General features: G+C 39.2%; 2 protein-coding genes across 5 annotated transcripts in view; one reads left to right on the top strand and one right to left on the bottom strand.

The window, feature by feature from the left end:
* Positions 1-22969, top strand: part of CMSS1 (cms1 ribosomal small subunit homolog) — a 225589-nt gene that overhangs the window by 47732 nt on the left and 154888 nt on the right. The gene's annotated exons all lie outside the window — the stretch shown is intronic.
* FILIP1L (filamin A interacting protein 1 like) overlaps positions 1-22969 on the bottom strand; it is a 199597-nt gene that overhangs the window by 42834 nt on the left and 133794 nt on the right. For all 4 annotated transcript variants that reach the window (XM_077342054.1, XM_077342055.1, XM_077342056.1 and 1 more), the window contains one exon: positions 22706-22884. In XM_077342054.1, coding sequence (XP_077198169.1) covers positions 22706-22884 — 179 coding nt within the window. The remainder of the gene's footprint in view (positions 1-22705; positions 22885-22969) is intronic.

Here is a 22969-nt window from a genome sequence, read left to right as displayed (position 1 = left end):
AATAAATGCTAGGTGTTAGGTTACTTAGACAATTTATATCCCGCCTCATCAGACCTATTTGAGGCAGCTCACAACTAAAACAATAAATAAAAATAAGTCAATAAAAGAATCAGAGTGGATAATAATAATTGCATAAAAATAGGTACAGATCACTGTTTTGAACTGGATCCAAAAGGGAAATAGGCACAGGTGAGCCTCAAGAGCATAACAGAGCATAACAGATGTGAGGTGCCACTACTGAAAAGCTCTATCCTCCTTGGGCAAGCAAAACATTTCCTACTACTTTATCCCATGCAAAGCTGCCTTCCACTATGCCAGACCTCTGGTTCAACTAGCTCATTAATAATTATTCTGGCTCTCACTAGCTCTGTGGGTATCAGATAGAGTCTTTCCTGACAATTTCTACCTGAGCTCTTTTAACTGGCAACTGCAGGGGACTGACCTTGGAATCTTCTTCATGGGAAGGTTGTGCTCTGTTACTGTCATGAACCACTTTGGTGTAGCATTGAGGAGAACAATCAGTTCCCAAGCCACACTTGACTGACTTTTTGTGTGAGGCTGGTGTTACAGCTGGCAGAGCACTCAAGCCAGGAGGTTCTGCTATGGACCCTTTCACTGCCAGACTTGCCACAGTTTCCTGAAGGACCCCAGGAGCAAAGAAGGCAAAGGATGAGGATTGGACCACCCACAGGAGTGTGTGCTTGACAGCCCAGGGCCTCTCCCCTGCTAAGGGAATGCCATGAAAACAATGTCATTAAATGATCTGGGCTTCACTACTCCTCAGAAATAAAAGCTCTGACTCAGCTTGTGGAGAGGAACATAAGACCACCATGAGACTGCTCTTGGACTCTGCCTTTAGAATATTTGACCCTGGACTGAGATGTTGAACTGCTTTCTGGCTTGGTCTTTGGACTGTGTTATCAGACTTTAAATTTGGACCGTGACCTGAGAACCCCTGCCGTGAGATCCTGTTTTTGCTGGGACTTGCCTCCTAACTGGTGGCCAGGACATCTAGTTCTTCACCAGTGTAGACAAAATGCTATGGAATACTTATTACAAATGGGAAACAATAAGACCTTTCCCCAATAATGGCTGTATGGGAATACCTGAAAATACAAAGAAAGTTCAAAAAGCCTTTTAAATCCCTAATGTTAATGAGTACACATTTTTTTCACCAAAGACACTCTAGGGCATTTTTATATGAGTCCTGTCCATACAACATATTTTAGTTTATTTCTGTCAATAGTGGCTGAATTCTTAGTGTGGTGTGTTCTTGTTTTATGGGAAATCTGACCTTGATCACATTTTTGGAATGGCAGGGCTATGCCTCTAGCAATAGAATTTTAGAATAATTGGTTATAGATACATTTCTCTGCAAACTCTCAAACAAATCCATAACTATGATGCCACTCCCATTTCTTGATTTGGGGTGGAATGCCCCAACAAGGCCACAATTAATACTAACCAGAGAAGTGAGTGAGGATTTAATGTGGGGACACTCCCAATTCCACGCCCTAGTTTGTTGATCCAGCAGCATGATGTTTTAATTAGGCTACAGTGAGTGTTCATGTCTAGAACAGAAAAAAGAAGTAGACAGCCTGCCATCTGATCGCAAAATGATATTAAAAAAACATTATTTACATATAAAAATGGGGTGCTCTATTTATACCACAAAACACTTTACATTGAGTGTATTTCTGTGGCAGAGGTAGGGGAACATCTGTCTTGGGCACTGGATAGGAGTGTGTGATTATAGAACTGGGTAGGCTACTTTTTTGAGCCTAAGTGTTTGAAAAACACCTCTTCTAAATGTAAAGCTGGTGGTGAACTGGCAAACAAAAAAGGAAGAAGAGAAGATGAGGGTTGTACTTGGCCAGATAGGTTGCATATGTTCAGTCTGCCTTTTGCATGGGAATTCAGGACTGTCTTTCACAGGGGAATTGATATCCCAGCTCAACTACATTCCTGTTTTGGAGCTTTCTTAAGGACAAGCTAGTTTCGCTTTCCATTTTGAAGTGATTGTAGTAATATTGAAGGCTATTAAGTTTCCTATGAAAATACTGGGAATATCATTAGGAATATATATTGAGACAAAATCAATAGTATTGGTTTCCCTTTTCCCTCCAGAGAGTACATCTTTTAGCTTCACAGCAGGTAATTTCTGTCTTCCATAAACTTGTTCAAAATTTGTGTTTGATTTTTAACAAATTCCTGAACAACAGTGACTTCTAAATTGATTAAAAGGACAATCAGCAACTTTATTTTATAACTTTCAGAACTATATTGGTCCAGTGGAAGGAATATTCCTCACTTAGCAGAAGTGAATAATTGGAACCAGCCCAGTATTTTTTTCCGCTTTGGTGTTAAATATTCACTGATTCTGCAGCTTGTTTGTTGGCTTCTGGAAGGTCCTGGACTTGCCCTTTGTGGGCTGAAGTTACATAAAGTTACTCATGCAAATGTCATGTTTGTTAAATTTTTGAATTAAATTATAGTAAGTAGGAAAACAGAACTCAAGTGGTTGTCTTTGCAGAACTAATTTAGGAGCACGTTATTCTAAACGGAAGCTTGTGCCAAGATTTCTGATGTCAAACTAAATTTGAGGATTTGTTGTTTTAAGAATAACTGAATTCAATTTATGAATTTGATTAACTTCAGTCATATAGCTGAGCAACTAGTGTTTTGACATGATAGGAACAATATTGGTGAAAATTAACTCTCCTTATTTTTTGCCCCTTGTAAAAGAAGGCAAAACACAATTCCAAAGAGCAGAAAAGAGACTGAGAGTTTGTGTGTGTGTGAAGGAGGAAGGGAGAGAATGACAGCTAGATCTGCAGCCAGGGCAGTATACGTAGAATTTCAAGCAGAAAATTAATATGTTCCCATACATATTGAACCCTGATTTCTTTATAATTTTTAATATATTTTCAAGAAATTTGGGATGATTCAGTGAATGAGGAACACTTTATTTGCACTAGAAGGCTCCGAGAAAGTTGGGCATTGCACTTAGAACTTCCTTATGCATGATTTCAGGTTCAGGTCCTAGAAGCAAATTTTTTTGAATGCATGGTATGTAGGCAGTTAATCAAAGATTTAATGTTCTGTTCTGCAAGTGCAGTAGCTTGGCTTGGATACATCATCTCAATTTGGCATCATAACATAATACTTTGTGCTCTATGCTATCAGTTTTTAAAACTTTGCACCCAGAAAATCACGTTCTAACCAAAGGAAAGGTGAATTTTCTAGCTTCGTACAGGTTAAAATCTTTTGAACCACCTCTCTGATTTATGAAATGTTAGCCAATATTGTCCATGCATGTTCAAGCTAAGTCTCAATTATCTGGGCTAGAAATTGGGGGGGGGGGGGAGAGAATTAATGAAATATATTTTTAGGAAGAATTTTCACTTTTGTTGCGCACACCAATATAAAGGATCTTTCAGTATTGTACTTCTGTAATGTCATCTTGGTATATCATTTTCTTCTGCCAGCAATAGCATTTATAGTAAACATACTTAGTATTATCGCCCAGACAGTGTTGTGCTTTTTCATATACCTTCTTTAAATATATTCTTCCACAGAGCTTCTAACTTCTGTTGACATCTATGGTTGATCGATGTTTTTTTACTTTTCACTGCATGAAGGCAATTATGTGTGCCTTTCTTACAAATCGCACCGCTGCTATAACATTATCCTAGAAGTACTTGGTAAGTTTATTTCTTTTAAAGAATTTCTGCTGAACACAGTGGTTAATATATCCCACATGCACTGTTCTGGAAAGCAGATTTTTAAGGAAATCACTTGAAAAATGTTGATCTATTTATATGATTGATTGGTGATATAGACATTTGTCTTGGTGGTGTAGTTCACTTCTGAGTTCTGGAAAAGTACTTTACGAATATCTTGGGTATGAAGCAGCCAAAGACAAGTACTTTGCATTCCAACTAATTTCACTGCATAAGATCTGAGAATTAATCTTCCCTCTGAAATGAATAAAACTTAATTCTGTTTGTGTCATGCCCTTAGCCTCCTGCCAAGTATAGATGTACCACCATGTAAGAAATCAGGGGTTCTCTATGCAATTGTACCTCCCCTTCCTGTGGTCCCTCCTCTGAAACAAATTTATCTCTCAAAGCCTGGTTGACCCTGTTGTTAAAATGAGGAATGTTGCCTTGTGTAGCACAATCTAGGATACCTTTGAAAGGTGTCAGATTGTTGGTTATTTTGGCTGTTACATTTTTCAGCTGCTGGTAGTATTTTGATTTTTGCCCTGAGTGGTTTCAATTGTTTGAATTCCTCTCTGCCTTCCCTCCTGCCTTTACAGCCACAGTCCTAGAAGGGAATGTCCAAAAATTAGAGTTGGGGCTGCAAAGGACACTAATGCCATAAATGCTAGCCACTTGATAATTTTAACAACGTAAAATGTTATTCCAGTTATAAGCATCCAACAAATTGTCAGCTTGTGTAAGCCGAAGTCAAGGGAGGGTAATATGATAAAGCATCCTTTAACATGGAAAATCAAGAGATGCGTCAAAATGCTTTATATAAACTGCATCAGATAGTTCACGTTCTGGAAAGGTTTCCATTTGGGTTCTGGAACGGATTTCCCAATGATCCTAATCAAAAGCACTGCCACTCAGTATCAGTACGGAGTCATGTTACTTGCTGAATCAGTGCTGGATTTTTTTCATACACCCATGAAATCTTTCCCGTATGCAATAAATGTAAAGGCATTACATCATCTAGGGGGAAAGCAAAGCCTTATTAACTGGAAATACCCTGAGGGCAGGATGCTAGTGCTAGTTAACAGTGCAGCACTTTCACGGATTTAATGTTGCAGGATATGAAATAGTCTAATGTGTTAGTCTGAAAAGTAACTTCAAACTGAATTCTTCCACAATTGACTATATAATCAAATAACGATTTTAGTAACAGGTTGTTTCGTCAAGGTTTTTCTGTTAATTCATTCTCTCACATGGGAAGTCAGTCAGAATTTAAAATTTTACAATTTGCTTCTTTCTAGACCATTTCGTTGAAACTTCATGTGGCACCTGTAATTGTTGCTACTAATGAGCACAAGGAGGGCAGACAAATTTTCTTACCTCTTGTGAGCTTCTAATTAGTACAGTCATTACAATATTGTTTTTGTGAAGTTACTTCTAAATTCTTTAACAGTTTTTAACTTTTAAAGTTCCAAATATGCACAGTATATAATTGTCATAGGACTACAAACTATAAGTAGGAACATCCGTATTGATAACACCTTTTCAGTAGACAGAGGGAGAATGTCCAGTTGGCTCCGGCTTTCCATATTACATGCTACAAATGGGTTGCCAGCTCTTATGTCCCATGGTAAATCTCCCAAAATTAGGCAAACTCAGAGCTCTGACAAAAATTCAGTATTTCATTTCAGAAGCAAACAAATGGCATTACAGGATTCCTGAGATGCTAAAGTTAAGAGTAATAGGAATTGATATATCTGTCATTCCCCCCCCCCCGCCCCAAATGTACACAAACTGGTTTCCAACAGAATGGTCATAATCAAAGAATAGTACAGTTTACAGCTAGCACCTCTAGGTGGGAAGAAACAGCTAAAACATCTGAAGGCATGATAGAGATTCATCTGGCCCGGGGGGGGGGGGGTAATGAGTTGAGCAACCTTATGACAATTCTCAATTGGGAATTCTGGAACTCTGATCAAGCAAGTCGTGGCAGGAACTGGTGGCTACCTGACATTTTGCTGCCCCAATGCCCCCCTCCCCTTCAAGTTGGATCAGGACCTGATTTGTCTGGGTATGCAGCATGGAATCCTCCCACTAAATCAGGAGCCCTCATGTCCCAAGCATCCATCCACTCATTCTCTGATGGCGGGTGATTTTTCTAAGACACAAAATATTACAGGTTGGCAGTGGGGTGTTATGCATCAGATGGAGGTGCATGTTTCAAAAGGCTGCAGTAGAACATAGGGTGGATTTTTCAGTAGGTGTGGGAAAACTCCACCTGAAAGTCACTTTGTGTATGACTTCCACCACCTTAAATGGCCCAACATAAGTTAGTTTTCTACTGGGCTGCCAGTTCTTCAAGTGTTTGGTAGAATCATCATAGAATCATAAAATAATAGAGTTCCCCCGACCTTTCTTCATTCGTCTTGGTCTCCAAACCCCTCACCAGCTTTGTTGCCCTCCTCTGGACACACTCCAGTTTGTCTACATCCCTTTTCAATTGTGGTGCCCAAAACTGAACACAATACTCCAAGTGAGGCCGAACCAGAGCAAAGTTAAGCAGTACCATCACCTCCCATGATCTGGACACGATACTCCATTTGATTCAGCCCAAAATCCCATTTGCCATTTTAGCCACTAAGTCACACTGCTCACTCATGTTCAACGTATGCTCTACTAAGACTCCTAGATCCTTTCCACAAATACTACTGCCAAGACAAGTCTCCCCCATCCTATATGGTTTTTCCTTCCTAAATGCAGAACTTTACATTTGTCCCTGTTGAATTTCATTTTATTTGGTTTAGCCCATTTCTCGAGCCTATCAAGATCATCCTGTATTCTGATTCTGTCTTCTGTTGTGTTTCTTATCCCTTCCAGTTTAGTATTGTCTGCAAATTTAATAAGTACCCCCTCTAATCCCTCATTCAAATCATTTATAAATATTTTGAACAACACAGACCCAGGACAGATCCCTAGGGGGATCACTCTTCTCCAAGAGGATGCTGAACCTTTAACAAGTACTCGTTGGATACTTGTTAATGGTTATCAATCCATACCACATTTTACCAACATGTCAACAAGAAATATACACCAAAACTTCCTTTCTCCTGTGGTTTGCCCATTCCTTGTATGCTTTGTTTTTTTTGAGAGACTCAACACCCCCTTCCCCCCAAGAGTGTGTTTGTCAACTCTCAGATGTTTCCTGGACTCCCAGCTGGGAGTTAATTTTGGGAACAGGGCATGCTTGTAGACTACCTCAAAGGGGAGCATACATTTGTTCTGACCGGGAGCGTTTTTGTAAGCGTACTCTCAAATGGGAGGAGATTGACCCAGTCATCCTGCAGGTCGTTTATGAAACACCATAGGTATTGCTGCAGAACCTGATATATTGTCTCTGTTTGATCATTACTTTTGGAGTGATGGATGGAGCTTAAGGCCTGCTTGACCCTCAGGAGCTCCCAAAATACCCTCCAGAACTTGGCAACAAACTGAGAACCTCTAATCACCTTATCAGGAAAAGTGTGGGGGCAAAAGACATGTTGCACAAACAGCTCCTCTAACTTTTGGGCTGTGGGTATCGAGGTGCATGGGATGAAATGCGCCTGTTTCAAAAACAGGTCCATCAGGACCCAAATCACTGTTTCCCCTTTGCTGGGGAGCAAGCCTGTGATGAAATCCATTGAGGTCACTGAACATGATTGACTGGAGGCTGCAGTTTTCCTGCCCCCCTCTTGGCCATGATGCAGATAGGACAGCTCTGGACATATTCACCTGCATCTTTACATAGTTGTGGCCACCAGAATAGTCTGCACATGAGATGGTAGGCTTTTAGGAAGCCAAAGTGCCTACAGCCTTGCTATCATGGTGCATTTGAAGGATTTTTTTGTGGGTACCCTCTGGAATGTAGAGATGCTCCCCCTTGCTCAGTCAGCTGAGGGCTCAATGCATCCAACTCATCATCCCTCTTCTGGACTAACCTCTACAATGGAAAATTTTCTTTGCTACCCTCCCCCCTTTCTTGCTGTTCAGCAGGAATCTATACCAGCAAACCTAAGTGCTGTGGGCTAAACACAGAATCTACCACCGTCTTCCTCTTACTGTTATTGTGGGGGAGTTTGGACAAAGTTCTGCCAAGAAGTTGGACTTTCCTGGCAGATGACTCAAGGTGAAGTTTAGACAGGAGAAAAATTCAGCCCAGTGGATCTGCCTTGCTCTTAGTTTCCGTGGAGTCCATGTAGCTGTGCCTTTGAGAAACAGCTTAATCTGCCAACACAAGCAGGTATATTTGTTGTACTGGTGTCTAAAAATCAATCTGCTATTACTCATAGGATGACATCATATCTAGTTTTTTTGCTCAGTTGGCAACACATAATTTATATTGTAAACAGAGTTTATATTGCTATCTTTCTTAAGATCAGAAATGTTCAAACTGACATTTCTAGGAATGAATTTTTCTGATACATTACATTGATACCAACCAGATTTGAAGATAAGGAGCATTTTGGGTATCCTTAATTCCAAACTCATACTGGTCTAATTCCACACAAATGTAATCACTTTTAATTCCAGCTGATATCAGTGACATATAATCAGTACTTTCCCTATAGCAGTGAAATTCATCCATCTAGTTATAATTTTGTTTGTCAAGTAATTCATTTATGCCCTGCCTTTCCTTTGTGGTGCAAGGACCGATTAAGCACGGGGTGGGAAGTCCGGGCTGGTGGCAGTGGGGGAAATTCCAGATTATGCACAATGTCACCACCATCCCGGCCACCATCCAGGGCTGACTCAGGGCTTCGGATAGCCCACGGTAAGGGAATGCGGATACTGCCACGTTCCCTGTGTTGCAACGTTCGCCATCTGTGGACTTGCTGGGCTGGCTCTGTGCATAATGGAAGGTCTGGCTGTTCCCCAACCTATAGTGTCCCTGCAGAGACCCCACACGCCCCAGATGGCTTCGTGGCACTGCAGAGTCGAATGGGGCGGTCTCCCACCCCTGTGATAGACGGGTAGTGGCACACTGCTCCCCCGCTATTGTGCGATGGGGCCCCCATACCCCCTGCTCCCCCCCCACTGCCTCCACTGCCACGTGGCACAATAGGCTCTTCCAGCCCCAATTTTGTGCAAGAAGAGAACAATGACTTGGCAAGAAGACAACACTAGCTGTAACCTGGTGATTATTTCTAGGTTCATTCATGCAATGTGCAGAAGGGGGGCTTTTTTGTATTCTCATCAGTTACCCCAGTTTTCTTTTGCGCTGTAGTACAAAATGTTTTTGTAACTTCTCCAAGTCTCAAAACTTATTTGTTATGAGTATGGTTATGTTATTTGTTATTTGTTATGAGTTGAGGGATTTATTTGGTCTTTGTGTAGGTGTGAGAAAGTATAAACTCCTGATGTGTTTGCAGATGTAAAATGATTGCTTTTATGAATATTTGAACTTATCTTTAAGGGTAAAGTCCAATATAGATCAAATTAAAACTTCTTTCATTGCAAAATAAACAATTTTGATAGTCTTCTGAGTAGCTTTGTTTGAGAATTAGTCTACGTACCAAAATTCCTGATTTGAGACCCCTCCCCCACAGGGCCTCTTATACTGAAAGACGAACTATTTTTAAACCATGAGTGTTACTAAGACTCATTATGTTTGTGGGATGCATCTCATGATTTTGGAACTTTTAGGCCTGCCAGCCCTGTGACCTCAAGCATACCATTGGCTGTAAATAATCTTGTATGTTAATTTTCATCCTGAATGTTCTTCTATGTATGGTCTTTCACCATTACTTGTGTGTTTATGTGGGAGCTACCTTTCATGTTTTCTGAGGCTGTCTGTTTGGAATAACTTTTAAACGCCCAGTTTCCTTTCAACTTGAATGAACGAATGCTCTAAGAAAAGATGGGCTATTAAACACAGTATTCCAGCAAAGCATCTTTTAAAAATGTTAAGTCACTGTCATAAGCTTCTTCCAACTAAAAATGTAATGATGGTAAGTGTATATAAGGTGGCCTTCCAAGCAAGTTCATTTAAGCAGTTTTATTCTTTGAATTATGAGTCATGACTATCAACAGAGTAACAGAAAGCAGATTTTTTGGGAGAATGGGTAAGAAGTAACTGTAATTTTATGTGAGGGAAGAAGTGGGGGGCTCGATGCCTCAAACTTTGCAATAGTTTGCCCTACCATCTTGTCTGGTCCACCAGCTGGTGGACCATCAACCATCAACCCTGGTTTTTGGGCTCCTTCCTTGGGAGGTGAGGTTAGTAGTGACCAGAGATAAGGCTTTATCAACAGTGACGCTTTGCCTGAATAATGTTCTTCTACTTTAGGGATGCCTAGTTTCTACCATACTCATTTTTGGATACCAGGCCAAAACATTTCTTTTCATCCAGGCCTTTTAGCAGTTAATCCTTGAACACTATTTTTATAGACAGCATTTTAGCTTAAGGAGACAGGTTTTTTTAACCACTAATTTTTATGCTCTTTTTATGCCATGGCTGGGTTTGTGATTGGTACTTCTTATTGTTCTGTGTTTTTATTGTGTTTTATAAGCTACCTTTAGTAAATACATTAGAGAGGTGACAGAAATTTTCAATAAACCCATAAATAAAGGTGAGATTTTTATAAACGAAAAGGAATATCAGGGTTTATTTCATTAAGAAATGTTTTCCAATTCTTGTGATGTCACAATATGTATGGCAACTTAACTATCCGTAAGCACCCAGGGCTCCTTCTGTTTAAGAGGCCAAGAGGTTACTGCTAACATGATGAACATACAAGTCAATTTGATTGTTTTTTTCACTGTAGAAGTTGGTACTCCCAGGTATGGATGAACAGAACTATAGCTTCAGTGGTTCAATTCCTACTCCATATACTCTCTGACTTCTATATGAAAGAGTTGAATCACCTGATGTATCCCATATTCATACTTTCATCTTACCTTATGCAGTTCTTGACTAATTATTTGTGGTATATATGCATAGAATATTATAAGTGCTTATTTGACTTTTTGCCTTGCATTGGTAGCACTCTTGTGTTTCTTTCTAATATTTATCAGTTTTGCTGAACAGTTACCATCCAGAATGATGTAACAAAAGGTTACAGGAAAGCATATATGTGCACCCACAATAAGAAAAAAAATTATATAAATAAATGATCAGAACTCGGTAACATTTCGACATAGTTTAACATTAGTTACTTTCTTAAGTACAAAATGTTAAATTTCTCTGTTTTTCATAGAAAGTGTGAGTTTATCACCCATATTTATTTTTTGAGATTAATTTGTATAAATCTTTAAATCTGCAGGATACTCTTTCTGTCAATTTGGCAGTAAAATCCCAGTGCTCAGAGAGGTTGAGAAGACATTCTTAGTTTCCTGAGATGGAAGATTTAAACAATTTATAAGGCTATAGAATCAATTTCATATGGGCAGCATCTTTTTCTTCTGGTTTTAATTCTGAAAGGGTACTTCAGGAGGGCATTTGAAACCTGGCCTGTGCAGAAAAAAAAGCATTGGAAGAAAAGTGAAGACAAAGCAGGCTATTGGTGAATCTAAGAATCTGACATTTATTTTAGGGTTCTTTAATATTTAGTCCCCAAGTGATTAAATAACTTGCTGACTACTGTATTAATGATTAATTATTATAATCCATCACTTGCATAGAATGGTATGTAAAAAAAGTGGACACCAGTAGGCTGTATGTATCAGTTGCCAGAGTTCTGATAACACCTCCAATGCCCCATCTGTTTCGAGGTTAAGACTGGATTCCAAGAGGGATATGTCATGGCAGCACCTAGGAGATAAATTGGATTCTGGGTGTTCGGTGCTGCCAGGTTTTCATCAATGGAATCAAATAGTAGCTTATTTGCCCACTGTCTGAGATAGGAATTTGGAAACAAAGCTTCTTGAAATTTGGGATAGGTAGAGAAGGTAGGTTTGTGTGTGTGTGAGAGAGGGAGAAAACAAGAACCATAAGTATGTAATACTATGACTACTGGCCAGCTATTCCTTTTGTAAAGGAGATTGATGGTTAATAGTCCCAAATGATGAGATGATATTCCATCAGTTGTAACTAATGATTAGTAGATGTCTAATAGTAAAGTATTTCTCTGTTTTTTAATGAGAACCGTCACATCTAGGGGGAAAAAATTCCTCTCATGCTGAAGACAGGTGAACTGCCTGCATGTTTATGAGAAACAGCAGTTGACCATTCTGAGGAGAGAGAGGAACAAAGGAAGAGTTCCTCTAGCTTAGAACTCTGCTTAGCTGAAATGGGAGGTGCCCCTTTAGGGGCTGTTCAGGCTTTGCAGGTTTTTGAATTGTAGGTATATCTCCACTTAGGGAGAAAATTCACCTTAAACCCATGAAGCATAAGTGAAGCAAGAAGATATAATTTGTAAAGTTTCCTGGAATTCATACAGGCTTTTTGCTCCCCTTTTACACTTCTGGTAAATAAAAATATTCTTCTGATTTCTAGCTGGTTATTACAATCTTGATCAAGACATCAGTAGTTATTATTTTTGTGCTTTCTGCCATGCTCGCAGAGAATATAAACCTCGGCTGTAAACTGGCCAGACCCATGGATTGACTCTAATATGCAACATATGAACCTAGAACATTATCACCTACATCCTGTAGATTCTCTGATTTGAATAGTGCAATATTCACAGTGGGTAGCATTCTACTATGTTACTCAGCTAAGCATGGAGCCTTAAGAACCTTTTTGGCCTGAGAAGACTCCTTGCTCAGGAGGAAGCTGCATGTAGCTGAGCAGAGCCATAGGATACTCCAAATTTTCATATCGATTCAGAATTTGAAGGGTGTTTTTCTTTGTGTCAAATATGAGCATTTCTCCTAATGTGTTGCAAAGAAGCCTATCTGAAGGGAAAAGCATGCTAAATCAAGCTGTGATTGTAATGTGAAACATAAAAGCCAGGCACAGAACTGAAGAGCCAGTGAATTAGAAATGTTTTTGTCTACATAACAGTTAAAACAAATGTATTTAGACTAATGTACATATATGCGTCTAGATACATTATAACGTATTCTTAAGAAGTTCATCTCAGACAATAAATACCAAAGCCTCCAAAGTTTAGTGACAAGCGATGACTCACTGTCTCATGTCATAACAATGCACTTCGGTAATTTTCTCGTCCCTTGAGAACCTATTAAACACTAAACAAATGCCTCAGAATTTAAGTGATTGAGTGTTTAAATTATGTGCTTTTGTGTGGCCCTTTGCCAGCTTCTCATTGCAAAGGATTACAGCAAGCAAGACCTGTGATTTACACTGACAATGATAATATGCAGTTTGCTTTGCTAGTATCTTGGCTGAGTGTATCACTAGACAAAGTGTCCAAACAATGTATGCATTCTCAGCCCACATCATTTGTGTAGCTCTGGGTTTTAAACTCATTTAATTAAGTGTGAGTAATGGGTGGAACAGGCTCCTGTTTCTCCTGTTTTTTGGGGAACAGCAAGTAGTTGTTTTTATAGTACATTTGAACATTCACAGTGCTTCATGAACATGCTTTTGGCTGCCCTTAAAACAATCTTGTAGGGTAGGTCAGGATCACTATGCCCTTACTACAGATACGGGTACCACAAACTGAAGAATAGCTTGCCTGTAGCCTTGTGTGAGTTTGCAATTGATGGAGGGAACGCAAAACCACACAGACTGTACCCTTACAGTACAATCCTAAAGCTACACCCTTCTAAGCTAATTGAATTAAGGGGTCTTTTGCATTGTTAGTTATGCAAACTATCTTTTCTCCATTTTTTACAACTAGCTTTGACATCTCCAAGGGTTCATAGTTCAGTGGCAGAAGACACCCCTGGCAGCATAGATAAGGGGCCATGTTTAATCCCTTTAGTTGTCAATTAAAGGATGGGAGATGGCAGCACTGGAATTCTTGAAGCATGAAAATGCTGTTGCCTGTCAATGAGAAATGAATCTTAAGGGCTTTAGACAATATTTTATATTTATTATTTACCTGTTCTAGAACCTCTAGAACAGGGGTAGTCAACCTGTGGTCCTCCAGATATTCATGGAGTACAATTCCCATGAGCCCCTGCCAGCAAACATTGGCAGGGGCTCATGGGAATTGTAGTCCATGAACATCTGGAGGACCACAGGTTGACTTCCCCTGCTCTAGAACACAGTAGATGTGTATTGCGTACTGGCACATAATATACTGCGATGCCCTTCAGTTAAGTGTTGTACTCTTGTAATAACTTTATAGATTTACTTTCTAGACAGAATTACTGTCTAGATTTAAAATAGATTTAAAATTTATACACCAACAACACAAGCACAGGAATCCATCTTCTTCAGCATCTTGTTTTCCAATGTCAGCTGGCCATATGCCCCTGGGAAGCTTATAAATAAAATAAAAGCATGAAACTACTCTTGCTTTTGTCTACAACCCCAGTATTAAACAAAACATGCTGCCTTCTTGTAAAGGAGTTATGAAAGCAGAATGAAATGCTTAATATTTCAATAAACTGTCACAGACAGTAATTGGAGCCATAGCTGTGTATTTCAACTCAGTGTCCTAGTTGAGAAAATTTATCATTTCTGTACATTGCCTTCCGGCAGCCTGTCATTCTGGACAAAGGGAGTATTCAAACATGGTTCTCAAACCAACTAGCATCTAGGATTGTGCTTCTCATTAAGTTTTGCACTTGTGTGCCCTACAATGCTGATATTGCTGCTGTCAACTTTGTATTGCTGATCATCTGTTTATAGGGAGTAGTAGGATCAAATCAGGGTCCCTCTTCTTCCTGAATCATAGAACAGTTCATTAGTGCTCTATGGTAGGGAACAACCATATTTTGAGAAGTTGCAGATGTGGAAACCTTGCTCAGATAATTAGGCACAAAGTTCTTAAAATTTATAATCCAATGGGTTTTGTCATATTTATTCGTAATCCATCATTCACATTAGTTCACTTTTATGTAAATCCTACCCACAAGAGTTTTATTGGCAGAAGAAATTAACTTTTATCCTATGAACTCATTAAGTGTACAGTAACGGCTAAGAGTATGAGCTACAAATCAAGAAGTCCCAAGCTCCAGTTCCCTGAAGTCACAGGTAGACTGAAATAAAACATCTTTGCATGTCCGTGTGCAATATGTGTGTTTGTATGTGTTTGTGTGTCCTACTGACCTATCCTGCATGGTGGTTGTAAAGATGACAACATGATGAGGTCTGAGAAGAGCTTTTGAGTACTTTAAAGTAGTTTATAAGTATAATTAATGTTTATCAAACTATTTCATCACTCTGGTGATGCACAAAAAGACAAACGTTAGGTATTATTTTTTATTGCATACACTTAAACAGTGAGATGAGAAATTTGTTAATTTGAATTTCATTAGATCTTTTAGATAAAGCTTAGGCATGGTTACTTTTCACTAGCTTTAAAATTCCATTAAAGTAAATACAGTGGAAAGCAGCTGGAGTTTTAGCCATGGAACAGGCCCAATAAGCCAATGAGGAGCCCTGAAGAACAATGAACGTGTCTGGGGAAATTGTTTTCCTGTGCTCAGTATTTTTGAATAGCTACTTCAGCTTGAAAGCAGATAGATTCTTGTATCTACCAAAAGCATTTCCATGGTACCCTTAATTAACCTACAAAAAATGGATACTTATTAAATACCCAGCTCTATCTATATTGAAAGGAAAGACTTGTGGTCAATGAGAAGAATAGGTTACCAGTCTCCTCATGTTTCGCCTTCATATCATTTTTGGTAACTAATTATGTCTTCCTTTTTAATTGTTATGTGGTTGTGGGGGGAGACTAATTACAAATTCAGGTATACATCACTGGAATCAATCTGATTACAGAGGAGTAAATTTTGAAATTAAATTTATTGTTCATTAATCAGTTAGTACATTTGCTGCAGATGGAGTTTTTTTATGAATAAGCAGCGTTAATGAAAAATTTGGACTGCATGAATGTTGACTTGAAAGAAATAACAATTTGTCTTTGTTTTTTCGTCTATACATTGAAGAAAATATTTCTCAATATTTTTAATTGTTACTGGCACATGACAAAGCTTTTATTCTTTATCTTTACTTTAAAAATATGTATTGTTTCTGTGTCATTATCTTAACCTTTCATTATGCACAAGGATTTTTGAATCACGTGGATTTGACAAGAGTTTGCTTTTCCAACATCTGTTGAAAGTTATTCTATGAAGTAGTAGACTGTTCTTTGAAATGCTTGCATGAAGTCATTAGTCTGTGCATCATTTCCTTGAGCCTATCTTTATACTGTAGTAGTTATAGTATTTGGACTCTCCCGCTGGGGTGTTACACAGAACTAAAATTGTGCTTGTGGAGGGTCTTGTTCACTCACCTACAAAACACAAGATACCCATGAAAAAGGTCAAATGTACAGCGATCTGGCATCCATTTCACAACTTGGAAGACACAGTCTTCGGCGTATGTAATACATATAACTTGCTGCCAGAAAGCAAAAAGGAAATGATTGCATTTGAGTACAATGCATTCTTCAACAATAGCCCAGTGTGCATGAAATTAGATTCTGCTGGACATTCATGTAGAATAAATAAGTCAACAATATTTATGTGCAGTTAACATTCTATACAGATAAGGTAATGCTATATATAAATATTTCCAGGAGATGTAAAAAATGTAAATAATGATTGCATTGAGTATTTTGAAATGGTAGATTACCCAATAACTGATGTAGGATCATATTTGCTTGCATAGCATTCAGGATAAATGATAATGATCTTGAGGTTGTGTTGAGCCTATAGAATTAAGTGACATTTACCTTAACTTCAGCATACCAAAATGAGAACTGAGCATTCAAACTGGTTGAATTCAACATGATGCAATGTATGATTGCTTTCAGAATTTACTTCCTTGGTGTGAACAGGCCAAGATCTAAAGAGTCTTGTGGGGAAGTTTTAAGGCAGTCTTGATTTCTACTTCAACCCCAAACTACTCCCAAACAGTGTTTACAATAGCATAAGATATCAATTGTAAGATTAAGGAAGCATTATTACAGGTACAAGAGCACTAGTACATGTGCCTAGAGCTCTTTGAATCTTGACTGTAGCAAGAAAGGCAGCAATTTTATATATTTATTACAGAATTGATTACCAGAGTTGCATGAAAACTGACTTGCCCACTGTCACTAAAAATCAGTTTTATATAATGTAGCATGATTAATTTTATGGGTCCTAAAAAAAATGGGAGTTTCTTGGGAATTACAGTCTTATTATTATGCTAGATCAGGCTTTCCCAACAAGGGTTTCATGAAACCTTGTTTATTTTTTTATAGCACTGGGAGGGATCCCTGAATACGTTGGAGTTAATTAATTTTAATATATTTTTAAATGTGTTAAACATTTATCAAGTGATATGTTAATATATGGTCATGTCAACTTGCCCTGTTTCCCAGAATGGCCAATGATAGGCCTGGAGGGGATGGGAAGAGGAGGAGCCCCAGATGGGTGTATACACAGCTATGCTTCCCAGCCATATTCTGCACAATCACACCTCTTATGGGGCTTCTCAAAGCATGAAGAATGTTGCAGGGGGTTCTCAACAGTAAAAAAGTTGAGAAAGGCTGAGCTAGAATAACCTTTTCTGCATGTGGGATTTTCCACGGCTTAAAACTTGCCTCCTCGGGTGCCTCCTTTTCTTAGTGGGGTTTCTTCTCTTTTCCCTACCTTTGTCTTGCCCTGGAACTATGCTGCAAAACTAAGGGAAACATTTTTTAAAAAAATTATAAGTGATTATCGTGTAACAAAGCAATAACAACAAATATATATTTTTTAAAAATGCTTCTCTCAGCTCTATAGCACAGCTCTGGTCAGAGCCGTGCTGTGGGGCTGAGGGAAAGTGGCGGGGGATGCCCCCACCTCTCTCCCTTGGCTCCACAGCATGGCTCTGGTCAGAGAGAAAACATACTCTGAGGACATAGGAAAAATGTATATGATAACTTCTTTTTTGATATTAGTGGTTTGGTACTGAATATGCTTTAAGTTAAACTGGAGACCATCGTGTGTGATGCTCATTCTATATGCATACAAATGCTAACTCAACTTCATGCATGCTCATGTAGCTAGACTACTTCAGAACTTATAGTTGACATATTAAACATTTAGTAAGTGTGTCAATGCAAGAAAGTTTAGTCAGCAGAATCAGTGTACTGGCTAATGTTAAGTCTACAAATGAAACACCAGTACATTTGAAATTTATGGATAGAATTTTCTGGTGTTCACTAAAAACAGTCCTGTGGTAAGTCCTGGAAGAGGACAATCTAAAACCATTGCATTAAACAACCTGATCATATTTCTGTGTCTCTTGTCTGTTTGAATGAGTAAAGTATCAGTTGTTACCAGACAGGGTTACCAACTTGGGAGGAGGTGGCTATATATGGTTCTCCAGGAATTACAACGAACCTATGGAGTAGAGAGATCAGTTCTCTTGGAGAAAATGGCAACTTCAGAGGACAAACTCCGTGGTATCCCATCTTCACTGATCTCCCTCCCCTGGTACTCCTCCCCAGGCACCCTTTCCAGGCACTCCCCCAAAATGTCCAGGAATTTCACAAGAGAATTTGCAATCCTGTTCCCATTAAACTTATCATTGTTGGGTTCCAAACTGTTTTCCCCAACAGTCTAACCAGGAATTTTGTCTGCTGCTGAGCAAAATGGCAGTGCTGGGTAGACACACTTTCCTTTGGAGAGTTATGCAAAGCTGGGATTTAGTTTTTCAACCTACAAGACTGTTTTATACATAGTCATTTCACTTATACCATTTACAATTGAATCAGAATGAAAACTCTCTAAATGAGCTTGGGTTTTGAAATGTAACTATGCATTACATGAGTGTGTGTAACGATAGTTATGGAATATCGTTATAAAGGATTGGTGCCTTAACTTGTGTGAGAGCTTTTTCACTTGGGTAGGCAATTGCTTAGATAGCCTGATGGCGACATCACTTGGCAAATGTTTTGGACGCTACTCAACATGTGACATCATGCTCCTTCAGGGTTTTCCACATAAAATGAGTACTCCAAAGAAAACACAAAAATCGAGACTTAATCTAAAATCTATTATTGCATCCTCCAAGGTCTCATTAGCCACTTCAGTTTCCCCCTCTTTTTCTGGGCAGATATTAGTAAATGTTGCAAAAAATAAGGGTCAACTGTTCTCCAGTTTAAAAACAATTAATCTGAGTTTGACCACTACTTCTAAAAGTTTTTTCTATTCCTTTCCAGGTCTTGTTCTTATTTGTTTGTAGGTCATGTAGTGTTCTGTTTCATTCAATAAAAGCACTTTTCATTCCAGCCTTTCTGGGTTTGTGAAGTCTGCATGAACGTTGAAGAAATACATGGTTTTACATTTGGATTCTTGGGGACACCAGTCTTTCATGAAATAATTGTTTAAGGTGGCCAGTATCTCTTCTGAAAGCACACCCCCTTTTTTTGTTTGCTTCATGAAAATGAATTTTCCTCCTGCTTTGTGTCGCTATCTTATTTTTGTTCCATAACTATTTGGCTTCATGGGACCTGTGCATTTTCTGTGGCACGCTTAAGGGAAGAAGATGCAACAGGCTGAGGGACTGTTGCAAGTAATGCCAGACTATGTGATACTTGAGGTTGTGCAGATGAAGCAGAGGAAGTATTATCTATACATCATACAAGGGTAGAGTTCTCACACCCAAACATTTCCATCTGGAAGCTGTTCTGAGCAATGGGATGCAAAGACAATGTTCTCATGCTTTTGAGAATCAAGTGTGGCTATCTGGGGAATAGGAAATGTGACGGTAATATTTTCCTGTTCTCTTTGGGGGATTATTCAGCTGTAATTCCTGTTTCGAAGTATAGGCAATTTTTAAAAAATGACATGAAGCTACTTTAATCTCTCTCTCAATTGTGTGAATTTGTGAGAAATCTTTCTATCCAAAAGCATAAAGACTTCCTCTTGACATTTTCCTTAACTTCATCTCCTGTATCCTCAATATCCTGTGCTACATTTTTTTCTTAATTTTTTTATGCTATAATTGAACCTTTGCTGTGTTTCTCAAAGGATTCTGCTGCTTTTCTAAGGACAGAGTAGCTTGGAATCTATGTAGCATAAGTACAATTATTATCATTTTAAAAGCTAACTGTACCGCTTGCTTCCTGTCTCCCAGTGCAGTCTTTTGTTTCCTCCAAAATTGAGTCTCCATGAGCCAGTGGAGCCTCCTTAGAACATTATGGGGGGTATCAAAGTGGGGGTCTCTGGTAGGGAGGGAGGAACTGGTAAAAATCACCATTCCACAAGTATACCATGCGAGTGTTTACTGTGAGTGGAAGGAGCATTTATAGAGTGAGAGTACACTGTAATGATAGAGAAATGCATAATTTCCCTCGACCACAATGAGCAGTTCAAATTTCAGTGAATGTATGTACAATCCACTTACAACGTAACTTGCATATAGATAATTGAGACATTCTTATTATGCAAAAATGTAGAATATATGATTGAAATCTTGCCTTTATCCAGGTAGTGTTTTTTTGTTCATCCATAAAGTGAACGCACATTGGCTCTTCCTTACAGAAAGATGTACACATACCTGTAGGATGTATGTGTATTTACTGTAACTTGAATAGGCCTTTATAGGGCACACTAAGTTAATGCTATCCTTATCCATTGTTGTTCCTCTATATATTTGTGAAACAGCCTAGGGGATGGGACATATCCGGCTGTCCAAGTTAGACTAGGGCCAATCAAGGTGCGACCAGCTTTTCCCATATTGGCCCTGCCCCTGCAGCTCCCGCCCTCCGTCCCTGGACTCTAACCTCTTTGCTCTCAGACGCCTCAGTGTCTGGAGCCAGCAGCAGGTCAGGGGAGAGGGCCCTGAGCAAAGGGTCATGGTGGAAGGCTTGCTAACGAAGGCCTCTTGGCCTGCTAAGCTGGTCCTGCTGATGAGGGCCTCCCGGCCTGTTGACTGCCTGCTAAGGAGCTCTGTCCCAGCCCTGCCCACCTGCCCCACTTGATCTGGCTGTGAGCTGTGACCCAAAGCCACCTTAAGCTGCCTGGCAAGGGGCCAGGGGAGGGGACCCTTTCAAGGCCTGTTCTTAGGAACGGGCTTTGAAGCTAGTTGTAAATAAAGCTGAGTAGATTCTTCCTGCATCCTAGTTGCAATGCCCAATCCTAAAAGTTTAATACCATATAACATGCATATGTTCTGATTGAGCAGTTTATGTAGTGGCCAACAGCCATTCCTACCTCACTATCTAGGTAACACACTCTCTCTCCTGCCTTTCATATAAAAAATTCCACAACACAGCAACTGGCTTGCAAGTCTAAAATGCTCTTCAGTAAATTCATTTAAGACACCAAAAGCCACTCAACAAAGCAAAGAAAAACACTTAAAAGAGCAGTCACCTTTGAATATTAAAATATTATGAGTAAACCAGACTGAATTCACCAGTGTGTTTTATACCATCTGTGTAAGCAATTATAATGCCAGATTTAGTGTTAGAGTCTATTCTCTATGTAATGGTAGAGCCCTAGAAATCTGCATTTTCCAGAGCAGGCTTTTAGGGCTTCTGTAGTCATTATGACACCCTGTGAGGTAGGTGAGGCTGAGAGAGCTCTGAGAGACCTATGGCTGGACCAAAGTTTCCTATATGCCTGCATGTGGAAGAATGGGGAATCACACCCAGTTCTCCAGTTTAGAGGTTACTGCTCTTAACAACTACACCAAGCTGAACCCATCACCATTGATCTTTCATATCTCATTGAGCTGGGTACTGTTCTCTTTACAGTTTATGCATATTGAGATACGGTTTGGGTTTTGATTAATTGTTTTCTCACCATCTTTCCTAACTGATAAGGTATCTTTAGCTGAAAGGAGGATGAGAAGGGTTAGCTTTCTGCCTTTACCTTACCTTGTTTGTCATCCTCACCATGCTGCTTATCCTGTTGGAACATCCAGCTTTCCCCTTTCAAGGAAGCACAACTGCCCAACCACATGACATTAAAACCAAATAAAGCCCAAGTCAAAACATTGTCAGAGAAAGAAAAAGAATGGCAGAACAGAACTCTTAGTTGGAATGCAACTAAGCAAATTCCCTTTCCAAATGAGGACTACAAACCTATTTCTCTAAGGGCTAACAGTAACCTACCCCTGGGGCTCTCCAGATAATTAACAACAAACCAACAGCCAATCCCTATATAAACAAAGGAAAGAGACTGGCAGAAGATTGGGCCCTATTTCACCCCACCCCCCCAGGCCAATAAACCCAAATGGAAAATCTGCTTTGGTGCTACCATTTAATTAACTTGACCCACAAATTTCTTTTTATTGATATTAACAGATGAGCAGGACATCTGGCAATATGAAAGTGAGTGACACATCTTGCAATAATAGATAAATTGAATTTGAAAAAGAGTTACTGTGAAATAGAGGACAGGAGAACAGATTTCTTATCATATGAACTTTACCATGGTAGGTCCTTTTGACCTCTTCTTGGAATGCTTCTACCTACTACTTCTAGGAAGCAAAGGATTAGAAATCCTTGTTCCATAGTTTGGTATCTGTATAAACAGGGCAAAAAAGTGAGAGATGGATAGCTTAAGGAAAGACCATACCATTGTCGATGATATAATATATTTCCGTGATAGTCCCAACATCATAATAAGCTTTTATGCTCTTTACTGCATAGTGTTGAGGTGCATCCTGTCTAGTGTGAGAGGACCTGCAGTGCAGTGGAATATAATTATCCTGTCTTTCCATTGTCTTCTGCAACCTGCGGTGCCCCCTGGTCAATAGGACCCCAGAAATAGCATGAGGCGCACAAAGCGGGGGTCTGCCCTCTTTTTTTGATGACAACTTAATGTCAGATGAGTTTTTAATACCTGGCTTACCCATGTTATGTTTACATAGAAATTAGTAATAGGCCTATCCAAGTCCTATATGGAAGCAGGAATACTTGGTAATTTAACAGCTGTCTTACCTTTCTTGTTCTTGTTCCAGCAAATTTGTAAATTCATCACTTTTCTCCATATATTCTGCATGCTTCCTCTTTTCATCTTCCAATTCACACAGAGTTTGCCTATGAGATTTCTCTACCATTAAGAGTTGCTCCAGCATCCGTCGGTGTGTTTCTTTATGTTTTTCAACCACTTTGTCAAGCTAAAAAAGGGTAAAAAGGAATCTTGTGGTTTTTGTCAGTGACAAGTATTTTAAAAATGTACCTTAGATTTACTCTGATTATCTG

The sequence above is a fragment of the Paroedura picta genome, chromosome 6, assembly GCF_049243985.1.
Source record: "Paroedura picta isolate Pp20150507F chromosome 6, Ppicta_v3.0, whole genome shotgun sequence".
Taxonomy (NCBI): Eukaryota; Metazoa; Chordata; class Lepidosauria; order Squamata; family Gekkonidae; genus Paroedura; species Paroedura picta.
Note: the sequence above shows the minus strand (reverse complement) of the source record. Positions and strands in the feature narration are given on the sequence as shown.